Here is a 19867-nt window from a genome sequence, read left to right on the forward strand (position 1 = left end):
TCTCCAGAAGGACGGTTTCTCTGAAAATGTCACAACATGAGTGAATTTATCTAATCTCTCCCTCTTCTTCTGTTTACCCTTTCCACAAGTATACATATAGTTCCACTATAGCACATCCACAATTGCACTTTTTATACAATGGACTTCCAAATTTTAATAAAGTTTAATTTTAATGAAGTTCATTCAGAAAATTGTCAGTTTGTCCCATCCTAAATAAAGTGTGTATATCACACCAACTTGGGTTAGATTTATGAGGGTGATACAACTACATGTTCGAAAGTCCAGATCCCTAAAAATTATTTGGGTGCCTAACAAGCATTGAAATGAATAGGACTTACATGCTTAAATATCTTTTGGGGATCTGTGCCTCATGACACAATTCAACAAAGCACTTAAGCACATGTTTTAGTCCAGTGACTTCAGTGAAACTTTTGCATGAGCTTAAGTGCTTTTCTGAATTGAGATGGATTTAAGTTCATGCTGTTCTGGGTTCTCAAAAAGCATCTTTGGTGAATAACTCACCATAAATTTCTTTGACAAATGTTACCTGCTTGTGGGCTTACCTGAACAAAGAATTCTTGGTTGTTCAACCAGTTCATTAGGCTCCCTGACTGGAACTAATAACAGCACAATTTTCAATTTGAATGTTCAACTGTTAAATTCTTAATTTGGAGTTCACATCGTTGGTTAGTTATGCATCTGAAAATTCACTTTCTGCAAATATGTCAGCATCTGAGAATTAAATTTGTGAAGTGGGTTTGCTAGAATATCTGCTAAAAGCAAATACAAAGAGGAGTACATGCTGCCTAAAGGAATTCCTTTAAAAATTCAGAGACGTATTGCAGGGGATTTCATGCAGTATTCATCTGGCAGTAGCTAAGACCCACGTAATTTACTGAACAATAAGCATTAAAAACCTAGATGAACTTCTAATATACACTTTTATATTTGGTCTGTTTCCAGGATTGGCAGTGTGCACAGGCCAAAGGATGCTTCTTCTTAGAGGAAGATGGTGAAATCATTACTCATAGATATAAGTTGTACTTACCTCAAAGGTCAACAGTATATATCACCATTAAACCTTTAAACCTTAGCCAGTTAGAAGGTAAGCATATTTATATTTTGTTTCTTTGGAAAATGAGCAGGGAGGGCTGAGAAACTGATGTGTCCTGCAGAGTATGGAATGTCCAGTGATTAGTCTGAGACAAGGAAGGTGAGAATATATATTTTTATTGGACCAATTTAAGCTTCAAAGCTTGTCTATCACACCAACAGAAGTTGGTCCAGTAGAAGATACTATCTCACCTACTTTGTCTCTCTGATATCCTGGAACCAGCACAGCTAAAATAACAGCCAGATTGCCCCACAAAAAATCTAGTGTCTCCAGTAATGTGGTAGTAGACACCAGTGGTTAATGTTCATGATCTAGCCTTGGATTTACAAGTAATGTTATTACCTTTTCATCCAGCAGTATGGCAAAATATGAGTGGCATCTGGCCATGGATGACTTAAGTCCTCCACTCTCCCTCATCCAAGTTAGGACCTCAGCCCCTGTGTTTATACAGAATCTCCTGTTTTATCAGTAAGGATATAATCTGAAGTTACTGGGAAGGTATCTGTTGACTTCAGTGTGTATTAGATCAGGTCCTAAAGTTGCAACTTTTTCTGATGTGTCCCCGTTGCCTGACTCTCTTTCCTGTCTTGGATAAGGAAAGGTTTGTTTTGTGTCCTTTAATATATCACCCACATATATAGATGTACAATGTGGGTGATCAATTTGAGGCATCTTAAAGTAACATAATTTTGATAGAATGTTGAACACCACCCACCCTCTGAAAATCAGACTCCCTTAAGCTGTCTGAATTCGGAAATCCAAAATCACTGACGGTTGAACTTGTCTTGTCCGGCACCCTTAGGACCTGACCTGTGGCAAACGACAGAATGTGCTGAACCACAGGAGATCATTATTGTCTAGCAGCAACACTTACACTCCTCACTGGGCTCTTAGAAGGCATGATTTTAGAGGTAAATTACAGCTAAATAACAGCACAAAACACTGAAAGCCAGGACCAGTGGCTGGAAACAAACTTTATAGCACCAGAGGAAACTTGGCCACATTTATGATGAGTGGCCATTCAGCTAATTAGTCATGCCTGATTACAGAAGTTGCTGGATGAGAGAGCTCCGAACTAGAGAGGTTCAACCTATAGTCACTTTTGAGTTGTCCCATCCATTTTAAATAGGCATATTTACATAGGTTATTAATAACACATTTAGAATATGAAACAGTAAGTGAACACCATCAACATCGTCTCAATTTCAAAAGATGAGTTTATGGTACATTCAGTTACTGCATCTGTCCCTTGCTAATTTGGTGTGCTTTTATAGCCTCATTTTTCTATTTATTTTTTTTTCCTGTGCATTGTTGTATGAAAAACTCAGAATAAATTGACTGTCATGAAACTGACTATAAGTGCTCACAAACCCACAAAATAAACAGGAAAAAATAGAGGAAAATATTTTTCTCTGATCTTGTTCATTAATAGTTACCTTAGGTATTACTTGTACAATAGTTGGCTAAAAATGATCAGACAGGTTTGATTTTTGAGTTGATAGTCTCTCTTTAAAATACATGCTCTTTCTTTATGGTTGCATTTTTTCTTTGCTTAGTGAGTGAACATCACTAGGGCTGTGCCAAATTCACAGCCGTGAAAAATACATCATGGACCATAAAATCTGGTCTCCACCCATGACATTTGCTCCTTTGTGTGCCTTCACCCTCTACTATACAGATTTGACTAGGGATACCAGTGTTTTTCAAATTAGGAGTCCTGACTGAAAAGGAAGGTTGCATGGTTATTGTAGGGGGGTTGCAGTATTGCCACCCTTACTTCTGTACTGCTGCTGGCAGGGTGCCGCCTTCAGATCTGGGTGCCTGGCTAACAGCCACCACTCTCCAGCCAGCCAGCTCCAAAGGCAGCACAGAAGGGTGGCAATACCATAGCATGCCACCCTTGCTTCTGCACTGTTGCCTTGAGAACTGGATGGCCGAAGGATGGCAGCTGCTGAGGCCCCAGCTCTGCAGGCATCAGTGCAGAAGTTAAGGTGACATTATCATTCCATTCCATCCTTAGTCCTGTGCTGATGCTTGCCGTATCTCTGCCTTCATGCCAAATTGCTAGATGGGATGGAAACTAAAGCCTGCACTGTGCTTTTGATTTTGTTGTTAACTTGAAGACCATTGAATAGCTAATTTGTTTTACTGTCCCAGGACTTGATACCATGCACAAAATCAGATGGATTAAAATGTAATTATTTATAGTAGCATATGTAGGATCAGGCCTCCATTCAAACTGGACCTAGTAAAAATCAAAAGTTTGGACTCTGTGTGTCACAAGGTAAATCTCAGCAACTATTGTGGTGTATCTCTCAGAAACTTCTGCACTGGTGTTCCCTGTAAGCTGAGTGCCTGGGTGGCTACCCAGGAGAGATTCAGGTGCCACCCAGTCAGTTAGCAACACATCCACAGCCACCTACAATGGGAAACGTGTTTCTGCTAGGGGTGCACATCCACACATGCCTTGGTGCACATAACAAAATTTATTCTGCACTTGGATGGAAGAAATTAGAACACTCTTCTGCACTTCCAGATATGTGATTCATTGTACAGTAGCTGAGTATGTGTTGCATCTGTGAGTTATTTAAAGATTGTTGTGCTGCTTTGGTATTCCATTACCCAGGAATCTTCACTGACAGTGGACAGTAGGAATAGTGATTTATTAAGATACGTTCTACTCCATGAAATAAACAAAAGCTAGGTTTCCAATCCAGGTAAATATTGAGAACATTTACAGCACCTCAAAAGAGACTCATAATTGCTGACATAATGTGAATTGCAAATGTCTAGGAATGTCCTGTTCAATAACAATAAAACTAATAAACAGTGTTATTGTGTTTGTGCTAGAAAGGAGCTAGTGTAACTTCTTTAGCTACCAAAACCACTTGACATTTGAGACCTTTTAACATTCGTTGCTGTGTGTCAAAGACTCAGGACAAATTCTCTGCTCTGATATACCATGGGGATCTGAATATTATAATATAAACTCCATATGTGTGTAGCTCTTTCTTTGAGGTCAACAGGAGCTTTGCCTGTGAAATGAACACACAATATAGAAAGGTCCATAGTGTGGGTCAGAAAAGAGCACTATGCAATTATCTATGCAATTATCAAACATTTGGTGTTTTGGACAGGAGAGCAGTATTGGATTTGCAGGGGGCGGGCAACTGCTGGTTGTTTGAGATGTGTTGTTCTGTAGGGAAAACTTCTTCGTGGTTATCAGTGGACACGGCTGTATATGTTCTAAAGGAAAATGAAAGCCAAGAAAATCTGCAGCTTGTGAGCTTTACTGAAGTACGAAATAAGGAGGTCAGACATTTTCTTCACTTTTTAAAATCTCTGCATATGTGCCAGCACAGCACAGTTTAGGACTGCACAGGTTTGGGAGGGCAAAACACTGGTGTGTGAGCAGAACAGAAGTGTGGAACTGCATCTTCCTCTCATCGGCTCCAGCATTCAGCAGCAGCTATTGTTACATCGAGCAACGTAATGTCATTCTGCACCTTTTAGATCCCAACCTATGGGGGTGCAAGAAATTCATTGTGCAGAGAGGCTGAAGTTGCTCCTGAAAGAACTGTGTTCCCCATGGGTAGGCCTGATAGAAATGCCGAGTTGCTGGTTCTCTGTACAGATGTTCCTTCTAAGATCCAAGGGATTTGCCTACGAAAACTCAGTTTCACCCTCACAATCCACCTTCCCCTGCCTCTAAGGGGTCAAAATGCCACAATATTGACCTCAGACTTTCCCCTTTGCCAGGGATATGAGTCCGGCCACACTGTAGGTCCATCTCTCCTGTGGTAAAACCAAGAGAGGGAGAAATGGCAGTATAAAATCATCTCCTTAGATATCAAGCCACAGAGAAATGAGCTTGGGGCTAGGGTTGGTTGCAAGCTTTACAGGAATATACCTGGCCTGTGGAGTTTACAGCCTAAGTAAAGCAGAGAGAACCAGTACACCCACTTTACAGATGGGAAGCTAAAACAGGAAAAGACTAAGTGACTAGGTCACACAAAAAACTAGAAATTGTAGTTAGGTCTTCTGAATCGCAGTTCTGAGCCTTAACTGTGTGGCAACCCTGTCTCTTGCCCCCCTTGTCACTGGTGAACATTTACAAGGAGCCATGCAAAACGTTTGTTGCAAATTTGATGCAGGTTGATGAATCCGGGCCAGACTCTGAGCCAGTCTGCGTTAATTTACACTCTCAGGGGAAAACAGTGAGAAAGTCAGTGGGGGTTTGTCAATCTTCTTCAGACAAGAAAAGTATTTTGATTTTTTTTCACGTTTAAAGTATTAAAAGGATTAAAAATTATGAGGCAACAGAAATGTTGAAGTCAGGAAAATGTTGAAGTCAGAAATGTTCCAGTCAGGAAAGTCCCACAGGTGGTTGTGGTCCTGTGCAGCTGGCTAACACAATGCCCCACTGCGGCTAACTGTGTAACTATTACTACAACTAGCAGATCCACAGTTCTCATGTCCATATACTGGCATGAAAAGCATCTTGTAAGGATTTTCCATCCCTAAGGAAAGAAAACGTGTGGGATCTAACAGTCATTACCTTTTATTAGTTGATCATTATTGTGACAATATTTATCCAAAGCCAGCTTTCATTATTTATAATTGCTCACAGATTTCTCCATTTTCCATTGAGAATAGATGTTTAAGTGGAAAGGTGAACTGGGATCTGGTATTTACTGGCTAATTCCATTCACAACTGGCTGTAGGCTCAAGAAGATAAATAAGCAAATTACGGGAGAAGCCAAACTGGTTTATAAAGATGAAGATGGAGAGCTGGCCCTTACCAAAGAGTTCAAGTGAGTCATGTTAGCAAGGAGGCATGCTGGTTTTGTCAAAGTATATACTCTCAGTTTCCTTTATGCTGCTGAATTCATTTCTGTCTGGAGGCGATTGCTTTGGAAAAACATACCTTTTTGGGTCCTTCACTGTATTGGTGTAAGGAAGGAAGCAGAAGCATTTACAAACTGTCTTGTCTTCTGTGTCTTTTTTAGAGCAGCTTTATCAGACATATTTGAAATGATTGATTTAGATGGAAATGGCCTTCTGAGCCTGGAAGAGTACAATTTCTTTGAACTGAGGACTAGTGGGGAGAAATGTGACGAGGAAGCCTGGGCTGTGTGCAGGGGTAAGCACATCACTCTGCTTCATAAAACTGACCAGGAATGATGAATTTTTGGTTTGAAGTTACCTACATTCACATGCAACATGATTCGTACTATAGATTCATGTGATAGGAACTGTTTTCCTTCCCTTTCTCAAGGCTCTCCTGAGGGGGAGTGGTACGTGGGGCTTCCCGCCCCTCCTCTGCCCTATCCCCTTACCCTCTTCATCACAGGCAAAGAAGCCCGGTGATCACTTGGGCTACGTCTACACGTGCATGCTACATCAAAATAGTCTATTTCGATGAATAACGTCTACACGTCCTCCAGGGCTGGCAACGTCGACGTTCAACTTCGACGTTGGGCAGCACCACATCGAAATAGGCGCTGCGAGGGAACGTCTACACGCCAAAGTAGCACACATCGAAATAAGGGTGCCAAGAACAGCTGCAGACAGGGTCACAGGGCGGACTCAACAGCAAGCCACTCCCTTAAAGGGCCCCTCCCAGACACAGTTGCACTAAACAACACAAGATCCACAGAGCCGACAACTGGTTGCAGACCCTGTGCATGCAGCATGGATCCCCAGCTCCAGCAGCCAGAAGCCCTGGGCTAAGGGCTGCTGCACACGGTGACCACAGAGCCCCGCAGGGGCTGGAGAGAGAGCGTCTCTCAACCCCTCAGCTGATGGCCACCATGGCGGACCCCGCTATTTCGATGTTGCGGGACGCGGATCGGCTACACGTGCCCTACTTCGACGTTCAACTTCGAAGTAGGGCGCTATTCCCATCCCCTCATGGGGTTAGCGACTTCGATGTCTCGCCACCTAACGTCGATTTCAACTTCGAAATAGCGCCCAACACATGTAGCTGTGACAGGCGCTATTTCGAAGTTGGTGCCGCTACTTCGAAGTAGCGTGCACGTGTAGACGCGGCCTTGGGGCCAAAGAATGGGTGTGGTGGAGACAGCAGGAGTCATGTTTCCCTCGCACTCACCACACAGGGGCTGTGTCTGCATTAGAAGAAACTTCTAATGGCCAAATTGAAGAATAGTCAGGAGGCACTGAAATGAATATTCAGCACCTCATTAGCATCCCACCGGCCACGGCACTTTGAAAGTGCTGCGTTTTGCCCGTGCGTGGCTCGTCCACACGGGGGTCCTTTTTGAAAGGACCCTGCAAACATCAAAATCCCCTTATTTCTATCAGCTTTTGATGCGCTACAGCCAGCAGCATGCTAATGAGGTGCTGAATATTCATTTCAATGCCTCATTAGTATTGTTCGATTTGGCCATTAGCATGGCCATTTTGAAGTTTTTTCTAAGTGTAGACATAGTCAGGCAGTGGGAGTGGCAGCCTCTCTGCCCTGCGGCACTGCGCTGCCCTCCCAGCTGCTGCACCTTGCTTCTCCGCAGGCAGTGGGAACCGGAGGGGTGTTCTGTTTCCCACTGCTGCGGACAAGTGAGGCTTAGTGGGTCAGAAGGACAGCGTGGCACAGTGCAGCAACGTGAAGCAGGCTGCTGATAGGTGAATCCAGAGGGAAGGGGACCCCTACTGCCTCTGCCGCCTGACTAACGGCCTCAAGTGAACCCCGTCTTTCTGAGCCATAGGTTGGTTGAGGTGGCTGCCATGGAGTTCCCAAAAGCGCAGGGCCTGCAGCAGCCACACCAGTTTGTCCTATGGACAGGATGGCTCTGCCCATTCTGTTCTTCCCCTCCCCCCACCATCTTCTCTCTATGTTGTGCTTTGCTGCTCTCTCCTGTCACTTTATTCTTCATCTGTCCCATTTGTTTACAGTAATCATGTTTAATAATTTATTTACGGAAGAAATGCATCTCATGGCTATTTGTGCATTACCATTTGTGTGTGTGTGAGACACGCATTCTGAGAACAGACCTGAGTGCCGAGAAGTAGAGAGTTCTAGTTGCGGGGCCTTATAAAGAATACGCCTGCTGCAAGTACACTCTGCCTCTGTTCACTCATCTTTAAAATAGAGAGGATAATGCCTTTCTACCTCATAGGGTGACATAAGGAGCAGTTAGTCAAAGTGTGGAGAACTTTGAAAGTGAAAAACATAACACGTAGTTTATGTATATTATTGTTGGTAGAAAATATCAATCGGAGCGTGCTTTGCCGCACATAGGCATTTCCCATTGAAAATCAATCTTTTAAAACTTCATGAACAGTCCATATTGTCCTTCTCACAGATGTAAATGTGTTTTCTGAGACCTCTGTGAGTGGGGTTGAAAGCCTCCCAAGATTTTAGGATCTTTCAGTCATATATTGGCCTTGATCTGTAGGCGCAGTCTTAATTAACGCCATTGGGATCCATGCACCTTTTGAGGGAAGAATTTGGCCTTCAATGTCAATTGGTAGAGGCAAAAACATGTTTCTGGCAGAGTTTTTAACACTCAGAATCAGTCCTGATGATGTATAGCTCTGTCTCACAAGGGATAAATTCCATAATGATTTTGTGATGTTCATATACTGCAGGGATGGGGCTGTATCAGTGACCAGATATAAAGATAGATTAGAGCCGGTTGGCAGTGGTGATTTGGCTACAGCCTTCTGTAACCTATGACACTTCATTTAATTCTAAAGACAAAATTTGAAATTTTTCAAGTCCTAAACTCATCCAAATACTGTACACCTGTAAATCTGTTTTTTCTCCCCCTGTTTATCCCCCTGGCTTTTGCACCATCTTTTATACCTTTATTTATATTTGTGTGTGTCTAAGAGAAAGGAAATGACAGTGAATGTGCTGGATGGATTACCAGACATTAATCAGTTGAAGGATTCAGATGAATATAATAAATCTCAAGAGCAAAGTTCAAGCAGTTTGTAATAGCATCTCAACCCTGAGACAGATTTATTAAATCGGTAATCCCTTTTTAAATAATATATAGTGAACATTTAGCATTGTTATGATAAGAGAACCATTTTTAAACCTCTCTGACATAGGAACATTTCAAGTACATGTTTGCTGACACTAGAGGAGTTGATCCGCTGCGTTCTATCAAGAGTGTCCCTCAAGCATGACAGCCCCACTGGACTTTCATTTCCTGTTCCCAGAAATCTATTTTCCTAAAATCTCAGTCCCTTGCAGATATTAGCATGGAGAAAAGAAATAATTCAAAACACACTCTACATTTCTGAGACTTCACCGTCTCTTGGCCAATGAGCCTGCAGTGCCCGTCGTTCCCTAAAATCCCAGAGGAAACCCTGGACACAGCACAAATTTCACTTGAGGGAACTTTTTACAACTTCAGCATTTTGTAATGAAATTTGGAGATCTAGAGGCTGGAAGACTAATAGCCAAATCTTCCACCCTCATTAAAGTCAGTGGGAGCTTTGCCTAAGAAAAGCCCAGGTGAAGACTGCAGGATTGTGTGCCTTAGGAGGCAGTAATTTAAGAGCTATTTTGTTCCCCTTTATACAGAGAATTTTGACACAAAGAAGAATGAGCTGACAAGACAGGGATTTATGGATCTGCATCTCATGGAGGCCAATGACCACGAAGGGGATCCTAGTGACCTCTGGGTCACTTTGCTGTCACTGGGCTACAATAAAGCCCTGGAAATGATAGAGGTATGATAGTTGTGTTTCAGAAATAACTGCATTCCGTATAGCTTGCTGCATGTTTAACTGCAATGCTGTTTTTGTCATTCACAAATGATTTCTGTGTGCCAGCAGTGCTATTTGAAAGGTTTTCACGATGCATTTCGGGACAGGCATTTTATTCCCTGGGCTAGCATTGCTAAGAGGGACTACAGAGGAGGCAGAGATTAGAGCTGCTGCAGTGACAACCCTCATTGTTCAAAGATAAAACTCAATTCAGCGACTGGATACAGGTATTTTACAGGGTCTGTTAGAGAAGGGGACTGGGGACATATCTGCTAGAGATCTAAATTTGGTCTTCTGGGCAGAAGCAGTTCTCAGTGAGATGGTGGATGAGAAGATAGAGGCAGAAAATTATGGCCTGCAATAGTGGCCAGAGGTGCAGGGCTGTCTCTATTCAAGCTCTGGATCTGGCTTCTAGTAGGGCCTAGCTAGTGGGAAAAAATCCCTCTCCTTGTCCAAAGGAAATGGGAAGTCAAAAAGAACCTGTGTGCTGCTGTGGAGAACATCTCTTAAAAACAAATAAAAAGCTGCCACTTGTGTTCATTTCTGAATTAGCCATGATCATGTCAAGTGCAGAAGAAGGTAGTAAGGATAAAAGTCCGGGATCAGGAAGGGTGTTTACACTGAATAGGACGAGGAAAACCTACCTATGGATGAAAACAATAATGAATATGCCTTCCAGGGACTGTGTTTTTACATGGAGTCAGAGGTCAAACTCTCCAGACAGCATTAACTAGCTATTTTAGGGTTTTTACTGCTGCCTCTCAGCATAATGACCTAGTAATGCCCAGAAGGCCATCTGTATCATACATAGAATGTAGAATTTTCTTCCCCATGTGCCCAAGTGGCAATAAGGTTGGTTTTCAAGGCCCACAATATATTACCACGCTTTCAACAGAAGGCAATGTTTAAAAGGGGTAACTCTAAAGGTTGCGGAAGCAAAGCAAAGCTAAGTATAGACACACACCTACACAAACACCATCCATTAAATATGCAGGAAAAAATCCAATATTTATAGCTTCTTTCCAAGAAAAGGTGTTTTTACTACCCCATCATCATTTTCTTTTCTTTGTTTATTTTCTGTCAAACCAAAGCATCACGGGGCCATGAGACCATGTAATTGCCAAAGAAAATCATTCTGTGCATGTGAAAGAAAAATATACTAACACAAAAACACAAGTTGTAGAATTAGCTGTTCTCCTATTAGTGAGAAGATTATGGAAATTAGCAAATGGTTGTGAACAACTTGGCACTGAGTTATACTTCAGGAGTTACTGTCCTACAGATATCGGAGGGGTAGCCATGTTAGTCTGTGTCTTCAAAAACAAGAAAAAATCCTGTGGCACCTTACAGGCTAACAGATGTTTTGGAGCATAAGCTTTCATGGGCAAAATCTGCTTCATCAGATGCATGAGACAAATATCCCTAATAAAGCTGAGAAGACGTGGTACTCTTCGTCTCTGCAGTTTGGACGCTAGAGGGAGCTGTTCTCTAACAAAGAAGATTTCCTTGTTTCACAATCTGAGGAGTCCCTTATAGAGAGTCTATGCCATGCACAACTGTAGTTTGTGGTTACAGGCTTTGTTTCCCAAAGGATAAGTAAAACTATTATACATTGTGTGCGTCAAATGTTTGCTTCAATAGCATGTTTAATTTAACCCCCTCCAGTTTCTGGTTTACCCTTTCAGCAGCACTTTCAACAGCAACTGTAAAGTGAAAATGGAAGTAAAATTGTGTCAGTGCTAACAGCATATTGAGATGATCATTTGAAAAAGCAGATGTACTCTTACAGAGCCTACTGAAAGTAATGCAGAATTTAATTTCCTCTTTGGTACCATACTAATCCTAATCAAGAAAATGCAGGCATAAAGAGTGTGTCCAAATATTTTAAATCTGTACACAAAAATGCTCGTTGGAAATGCCAGAGTTGGCTCGAATACTGAGGAGGAAAGGGGTTCTCAGATACCTTAGTACTTTATCTTCAGTGCCTGATCTATTTTGTGAAAAGATGAATGGCACAGTATATTAGACCACATCAGCACTTGAATTGTCACCGGTGATTGTGTGTTCTGCTTTGTCCTGATCTCCAAATTATCAGAAAAGGTTACAAAGAACTGGAGACAGATAGTTTTCTAAATCTATTTTTTATACTCAGTGTCACACATGTATGTAGACAGTTCTGCATCAGATCATCTGTAAAAGCAAACCCAAGGATAGAAATCTGAGGAACAAATTAGACATAAAGTAACAAGAACTAAACAATATATACCGTGATTGTATTTTTTCTCTGTAACAGGCATGCCCTTTTGTCATTGACATCTATGCAGAAAAATGCAAGCCTAGAATTAAGGCCATTAATCTGGAGGCAGGCAGCCGGCAACTTAACAGAGCTGTTTGCACATCCGTTGTTAAGAAAGGAGATGCCAAAGTACTGGACAATGGTGAAAGCATAATTGTCTATACCTACAAAAGTGATGCACGGATCACTTCTGTTATTGAAAATAAGGTATTGTGTGATATTTTTCTGATGCACATTGCACAAAAGAATTTTCACAATAATGTATATCATTGTTATTATTCCCTCATTAAGCACTTCCTTATATATAGGTTCTGTACCTAGGTAAATTTAAAAAAAAAAAATCTCCTTTTTAAGGGCCTGATCCAAAATCCATTGAAAACAGTGGACTTTGGCCCTCTGCTCCAGTGGACTTTGGATTAGGAAGATATAAGGCACTTGCATGCTGTATCACTAGCAGACTTCTCATCTATATTTAAAAAGGCATTGCAAATTTGTAATGTAAAAGATTAGCAACCTTATGATTAGAACTGCTCAGGAATTTGTGTTCTGCTATCAGATCATATCCTATAACTTGAAAAAAAATTAATTAAATATTCTCTGCACATGTTACCTTGTCCACATGTTATTCACCTTATGGAATACTTTCTCTGTGAACCATCTTCATCTTGCTTCTCATCTAAAAATATAGATACCCCCCAAAAGAAAAGATCGAGACAGAAAAATAATGTAAAGATAAGCACAGAATGGTGTTTGTTTTTGCATCCTCAGGATATTTCAAACAAAATTATATTTGCATTCTAATCTACATAAAATTTTTGTACTGGGAGCATCGCAGACAGCAATATCTGTCAAGCTTTATCTGTACAGAGCAGAGGTAGGGAACCTTTTTCGGGCTGGGGCCACTGACCTGTAGACAAATCAGTTGGGTGGCCACAGAAATGAGAAGTCCGATGTGGTCCCTGACTGCATAAGAGCCAGGGCTGTGGGGTCTGGGCAGCAGAGAGGGTGCAGAAGCAGGCTGGGAATTGAAGGATCTGGACAGGGGAAAAACAGAAACCAGCAGCAGAGCCCCGAGCCACCCTTGGCACCAGCAGAGTCTGCTGTCTTCATCCAGACTGTGGCTTGCATGATCCAGCGCATGGGGTGGGGGTTCCCCACCCCAGTATAGAGTCATAGATTGCCTTTAAGTAGGAAGAGGAGGCTGCTATGTGAAATAATCATATTCAGTTTTTCCTTTTTACCATAAGAAGCACAATTGTTTGATAGTATTCTTCTAAGAGTCTTTAGCACTTCTCAGCACCTGTGTTAAATCCAAATTGATCTAAACATGAGTGAACGACACTGCATTCTAGCCTGTCTAATTTAATTCTTGTTTTCTAGTTTGATATAGCTGGTTTGATTGTTTTTCTGAGACTGTGTAACAAGTTAGATCCACTCTGTGGGTCCAGTCTGGGCTCAATTTGTACAGCATTAAGTAGCATGGTGAATATATCAACTCTGCACTGGACCAGTTAATGATTAGGCCCAGTTCACAGAGGCTTTGTAATTTGATTGTTGTCCACAGAGACAGCAGCTTGGTGCTTCTTTGACCGTCTGTACTCTTCACTGTGGTGCAGAGGTTACACAGGAGGACAGGAGACAGGGGCCTGGAGATGAGGTCTTAGAATAATAGTGCTGTTATTTAGCTCTATGAGGCTAGAGAGACTGAGACTTTTCAGTCTAGAAAGGAAGAGGCTGAGGGGCGATATGATACAGGTATATAAAATCATGAATGGTGTGGAGAAAGTGAATACAGAAAAGTTATTTACTTGTTCCCATAATATAAGAACGAGAGGACACCAAATGAAATTAATGGGTAGCAGGTTCAAAACTAATAAAAGAAAGTTTTTCTTCACACAGCACAGTCAACCTGTGGAACCCCTTACCAGAGAACGCTGTGAAGGCCAGGACTCTAACAGAGTTTAAAAAAGAGCTTGATAAATATTTGGAGGTTAGGTCCATAGATGCTGTTAGCAAGGGCTAAGGTATGGTGACTAGCCTTTTGTCGAAGGTGGGAGATGGATGGCAGGAGACAAATCACTTGATCACTGTCTTCGGTTCACCTTCTCTGGGGCACCTGGCATTGGCTACTGTCGGCAGACAGGATACTGGGCTAGATGGATCTTTGGTCTGACCCAGTATGGCCGTTCTTATATACTAATACATGGAATATCTCCCCATATACATGGGAATGTCTGCCCATTCTCTGAGGGCCAGTGGATTGACAACTCCATTCCAGAGTCATTCATTGGAAGTTGGCCCTGAGAGGAGCATGGCCTATTCAGTCATACCTAACCCCACCAATGCTCAGATGTTCCAAATTCTCATTAGCTACTCCCCATTTGCATGCAGATGGGAACTGGCTGTCCCAACACTTGCAGACATTCCAGGCTTTGGGAATAAGTGGCAACACAGAGCTGCTTGAGGTTCTGTCCATTTCTTAACAGCTGGTGGACTGTGCCGCTCCTGTTTTATTATTGGGTCATATATCACTCTCAGAAGAGCGTGCAGCGCTTCAGTGTGTGCTGTGGACACATAGCCAAGATCAGGACCTAGTCCATTATTTAAATTGTTTTTAATTACATTAATTTTGTTGATTTATTTAAGAATTATTTCACATGTATATTGGAAGAGAGTGTTTGTAACAAGTCCATGATCTGCAGATGATGGACATGATTGCACAAATTTGTGTATGTCTCTTTCACACATGCATGCCTGCATGCGTGCTCTCTCTCTCTCACACACACACACAGAGAGAGAGAGAGAGTATTGCTTCTTCAGCTCCCAGATCAGGTATCTACTGCTTAAGCTAGAGATCTTCTGTAGCAGGGGTGTCCCATACATTCGCCAATAGGACACTGCATTGTGGTGTATACAGGGGTAGCCAACACGTGGCTCTTAGAGTCTTTAAATCCAGCTCCTCTTGAGAGCTGCATGCAGGGAGTACCATCCACCTGCTCCATGCACGCATCCCACCACTTGGTGGGAGAAGCATGTGGCAGTTGTGGCTCCAGTGGCAGCTCCGGTGGCAGCTCTGGTGAGTCACTGGCATGGAATTACAATGCGGGGGGGGCGGGACCTGGGGGTGCCTGGCTCTAGGGGAGGGCATTCAGTTAGTGCAGGAGGGGTTGGGGGTGCCTGGCTCTGCAGGGAGGGGGAGGACATTTATTTAGCGTGGGGGCGGAGGGCTGGGAGTGCCTAGCTCTATAAAGTTTTGTATAATATAATGTGGTGAATATGGAAAGATGGCAATATTTGAATTCCTATTGGACACCACTGTTCCGAAGAACATCTGACATTTTGGCTATGGAGCTCATACCAGAGGGTTACGTTATTTACTCAGGCATGCCAAACAGGTACCTTGTGTACCAAGTTCTCTGCTGGTGTCAGTGGGGAGACCCTCAGTGAAGTTGAAGGCTGTGCCAATTTACACTAGCAGAGACTCTATTATTGTGGGTAAAATTTCCAAGAGCACTTGGATCACATAGGAGCTCTGTTGCCACTGACTTTCAGTGAGACTTGAGCAACGCAAGATCTCTTGAAAGTGGACTAATGCTCCAAAGTTACTTTTAGGTACATTTGAAAATAATACCCTGCATATTTAAAACTTCCCATCCCATTATTATAGCAATTGCAGATGAAATAACCAGAACCTTTAAGTTGCTTTATAAGAAGTAGCCATTTAATCACAAAGACTAATGAGACCTTTAATATTTTTCCACCTGCAGTCTGAAAACAAAGTGGTTATTCATGTCAACAATGAGCAGAGTAAGAACTGTGTAAATAATAGGGAACTCAACATTTTTGCTGTTGAAGTGGCACCGAAATCCATGATGGTAATGTTATTATTTCCCTGATTTAAGATCATAGTAAAAATATTATATGTGGCACCTTTAAAGTTTGTTTTTGCAAATCTTCCTTATTAATATGTAGATGTGAAGTGAAAGGAAAAATGTCCATCTGTCTGAGAAATATAGTTAAGATGAGGGCCTGATTTTCAAAATTTTGCACCTGCCTAGCACATGCAGATATTTCCTTGTGCAGATGGCTAGATAAACATATAGGTTGCACCTCTCTCATCTGGCACCCTTGGGACCTGGTCAGGGCCAGACGTAAGACTTTGCCAGACCATGACAGGTCAATATTGTCTAGCACATTACCAGCACTTTCACTGCTTATTGGGCTCTCTGAAGACCTTTATGAGTAAATTAGAGCTAAATGTAGCACAGAGCACTGAGAGCCAGGACTGGTGGCCGTAAAGAAACTTCATGGGACCCAGGGAAACTTGGTCACACCCATGATAAGTGGTTGTCTGGCTAACTAAAACCATGCCAGATGATGGATGTTGCTCGATGAGAGAGTTTCAGATTAAAGAGGCTCAACCTGTATAAGTAGCTAGTTTTTGCATCCATAGGATTTGCTTGCTTTTTTCTCTATACTTGTACATACTAATTATGAACATGTTTTGGTATTCACTCCTATTTAAAAAGGAAGCCTGTACTGTCAATTGAAATCGAGTTGTCATAACAGATTGGTCACCAATCAATAAATCTTAGCAAGGCTCATGCAAATCCAACACATTTATTTTCGGAGCAAGAGATGTTTTGCCTGTATGAAATTTCAATTATAATGACTATACTTCTTTAATGATTACATTAAATTAAATCATGTTTATTATGTGTGTAGCCGCAGTAGAACGATGCATGTTTGTTGTGCTATTATGAAAGAAAGTCAGTTAACCTAACATCCATATGCCACAAATGAATAATGTTGTTCATAGCATTAGTGACACCTTAGGTTATTAAATATGAAAAAGTTAAAAAATCCAATTTACCTGTAACTATTTGTGTGATTTGTTTACTTCACTTGGACAATGAATACAAATGAAGGCAGTTTCACTTTTTTGCAAAATCAATTTACTGTTGCAATGGTTGGGTTTCAGACACCTGTAGTGGCATGCTTATTTGTTTTCATAGGCATTCTTTTTATTGTCTCTTAGGTCTGCTTTAAAAAAGAAAAAAAACAAAACAAAACAAAAAGAAACTGTTAAGACATTTTTATTTTGGGCCAAATCTGAGTTTTCTCTTCAGTTAATGCACTCCGTGAGCACAAAGCACAGATTTAGTGTGTGTTTCAATGAGTCACACACATAGATATATTTATGTAATGTATCTGATGGACGATATAACTTCCCACAGGCTGAATTTTAAAAAACCCATAATGTATGGGCAATGCTTAGCCAATTGGCAATTTGATTGGCTGACTTTGATTCCAGAAGTTGTAATACGTGGGAGTATATGTTAAAAAATTCATTATAAATTGAGATAAATCTTAATTTTTTTCCTCAAGTCATTCAACAAACCTACTTTATAAAGTACTAACAGCACAGTGTCTCTCTTTCAAATACATATCATTCAAATGAAATTAATTCTCTGTGTCTTCATTATCCAATTTCTGGCCTTGATCCTAGCATGGATAGCCTCTCCCACTCATTTGGAACACCATTTAAACTGATGCAGCGTAATGAATGTGCAGGATCAGGGCTATTCTAGCACTGATGTTGATACCGTGAATCTGACAGAGGATGCCCTGTGCTGCCAGGTTTTTTATTAGCTTCCTTTCTGTGCTGGAATCAATGAGAATTGTGGGCTGAGACCCCATTGCAGGATTTTACCCATGATCTAGTTACATGCCATAAAAATAGTCATTACACAAGCTGAATTTTGCATCGGCTAACTTTTCCAGTATGTGTCCTAGAAATATAGTGATTAATGCATCTAGGGCATTTTAAATTAAAAAAATATACAACTCGGTAGGAAATAATGGAAGAACGGTAAATAAAGATAGTTCATTATATTCTCCTCTTTTTACATGCAGGTGTGTCAGCATGTCATGTCTCTGAATGAGCAAGAAGATTGGATATATAATTGTGTGTATTCTCTCTTACCTTAAATATCTTGTTTAGAAACTGTTCTTTCTTGGAGCTACTAAAACAGGATTCTCCTGTGATTTATAGAGAAATTGATTAATATTGCCCACTTCAAAACTAAGACTGATACAGATCATTTATTTGCTCCCATGGCTTCAGCTATTCAAGCCAACTCATCACAAGGTCTGATTTCGATCTCTGACTCCCTGATGTGGGTGGTCAGGTTGAGAGAAATATCGCCTGGATTCACCTTCTGCAGCAGGAATACAAACACACGCTTTGTGCATAGATTGAATCATTTATGTTTTGAGTGTATCCCAACGAACCAGATTGTTACACCCCCTCACCCATAATGATAGGCAGGAGTCATTTAAATGGTGTGGAAGTGCAAGATAACATGTCTCAGCTGTGCCTCACAGTGCCACACCACCTCTCAATTTGATTCTAGTTTTGACTCCTCTCCTCCTCCTTTATCTAGGTTTTGGCATATCCAATTTCTTCTCCCACGTTTCTAAAACCTGTCCCTTCCTCTCTGTCACTGCCCTGTGCTACAAATCTGTCCTGATATCTTTTACCTTTAGTAATGTAACTTCCTCACCATGCCTCTTCCCTTCTCTGCTCTGTCCAGAACACTGCAACTAAGATATTCCTCTCCCTGGAATCCTGTCACTAGCTTCTGCACTTTATCCAGTTCTGGCTCCTTCTGCGCCACTTTCAGTGCTGTGCCTCTCCACTCCTGCCTTTTTCTGTGCTCTGATCACTTCCTGCACTCCCTTCACACTCTCTGCTCAGTCCTTTCCTCTTAGGGCTTCCTTTTTCAGGCTTCAGCCTGTGTATGACCATACTACAAAACTATACCAACCGTAGTTGTGCCAGTATAGGACTGCCATGTGTCTGCAGTTTAAACTGACATGAAGGATTTTTCCATCCAAATTTCACCACTCCAAATGCTACACCAATGGAAGTACTCGTCTATCAACATAGCTGGGTCTACGCTGGGAGTTAGGCCAATCTTCTTCCAGGCCTCCAGACAGACTCTTTGTTATGAGAAATGTTTGCTTCCTAAGAGAACCAGTGCTTAGTTATTGCTATGTTACGCCATCTCTTTGTAAACAAGGACTAGTGTGCAGAGCAAGCCATGCGGGAGGAATGGTGAATGTTTTATGGAATCCTTTCTCACTTTCTCCACCACAACCCTCTTGACTTTTTTATGCAGCTGGCCAACTTAGCTTTGTTGAACTGCCATTTAAATGTAGACAAGGCCTGTGTTTAAAATAGCTTCTGCTTTTCTGTGTGCCAGATGTCATCCCCTTGCTCCTTAAAGCTCACTGTTAAAACTTTTCCCACACACACCTGATCCTTCATTGTTTGCACTGGCCGTTTCTACACTGGCCACTTTCTTCGAAAGTGGCATGGTAATACGCGTCCCAAAATATGCTAATGAGGTACGGATGCAAATTCCCCGTGTCTCATTAGCATAAGGTCACGTGATTTGTAGCCCGTAAGACTGTTCTTCCAGACTCCAAAACGCCGTGTAGAAGTGCGGCCCTGGGGGGTCTTCTGGAAGGAAGTCCTTCTTCCAGAGGCCCCTTGGGAAGAAGGAGCCTCCAGAAGAAGGACTTCCTTCTGGAAGCTACCCCGGGGCTGCGCTTCTACACGGCATTTTGGAGTCTGGAAGAACGGTCTTCCAGACTACAAATCACATGACCGTATGCTAATGAGGCGTGGGGAATTTGCATCCATGCCTCAT

At 41.8% G+C, this 19867-nt stretch overlaps 1 protein-coding gene across 7 annotated transcripts in view; it reads left to right on the plus strand.

The window, feature by feature from the left end:
* Positions 1-19627, plus strand: part of EFCAB7 (EF-hand calcium binding domain 7) — a 44321-nt gene extending 24694 nt beyond the window's left edge. For 6 of the 7 annotated variants that reach the window (XM_075002458.1, XM_075002457.1, XM_075002461.1 and 3 more), the window contains 8 exons: positions 964-1105; positions 4317-4426; positions 5771-5928; positions 6124-6257; positions 9669-9817; positions 12147-12356; positions 15917-16024; positions 18066-19627. In XM_075002458.1, coding sequence (XP_074858559.1) covers positions 964-1105; positions 4317-4426; positions 5771-5928; positions 6124-6257; positions 9669-9817; positions 12147-12356; positions 15917-16024; positions 18066-18140 — 1086 coding nt within the window. In that variant the 3' untranslated portion in view covers positions 18141-19627. Of the gene's footprint in view, positions 1-963; positions 1106-4316; positions 4427-5770; positions 5929-6123; positions 6258-9668; positions 9818-12146; positions 12357-15916; positions 16025-18065 lie in introns of those variants that run through there. The other variant, XR_012646551.1, reaches the window with a different exon arrangement.
* The last annotated feature ends 240 nt before the right edge of the window (positions 19628-19867 follow it).

The sequence above is a fragment of the Carettochelys insculpta genome, chromosome 9 (assembly GCF_033958435.1).
Source record: "Carettochelys insculpta isolate YL-2023 chromosome 9, ASM3395843v1, whole genome shotgun sequence".
In the NCBI taxonomy this organism is placed as follows: domain Eukaryota; kingdom Metazoa; phylum Chordata; order Testudines; family Carettochelyidae; genus Carettochelys; species Carettochelys insculpta.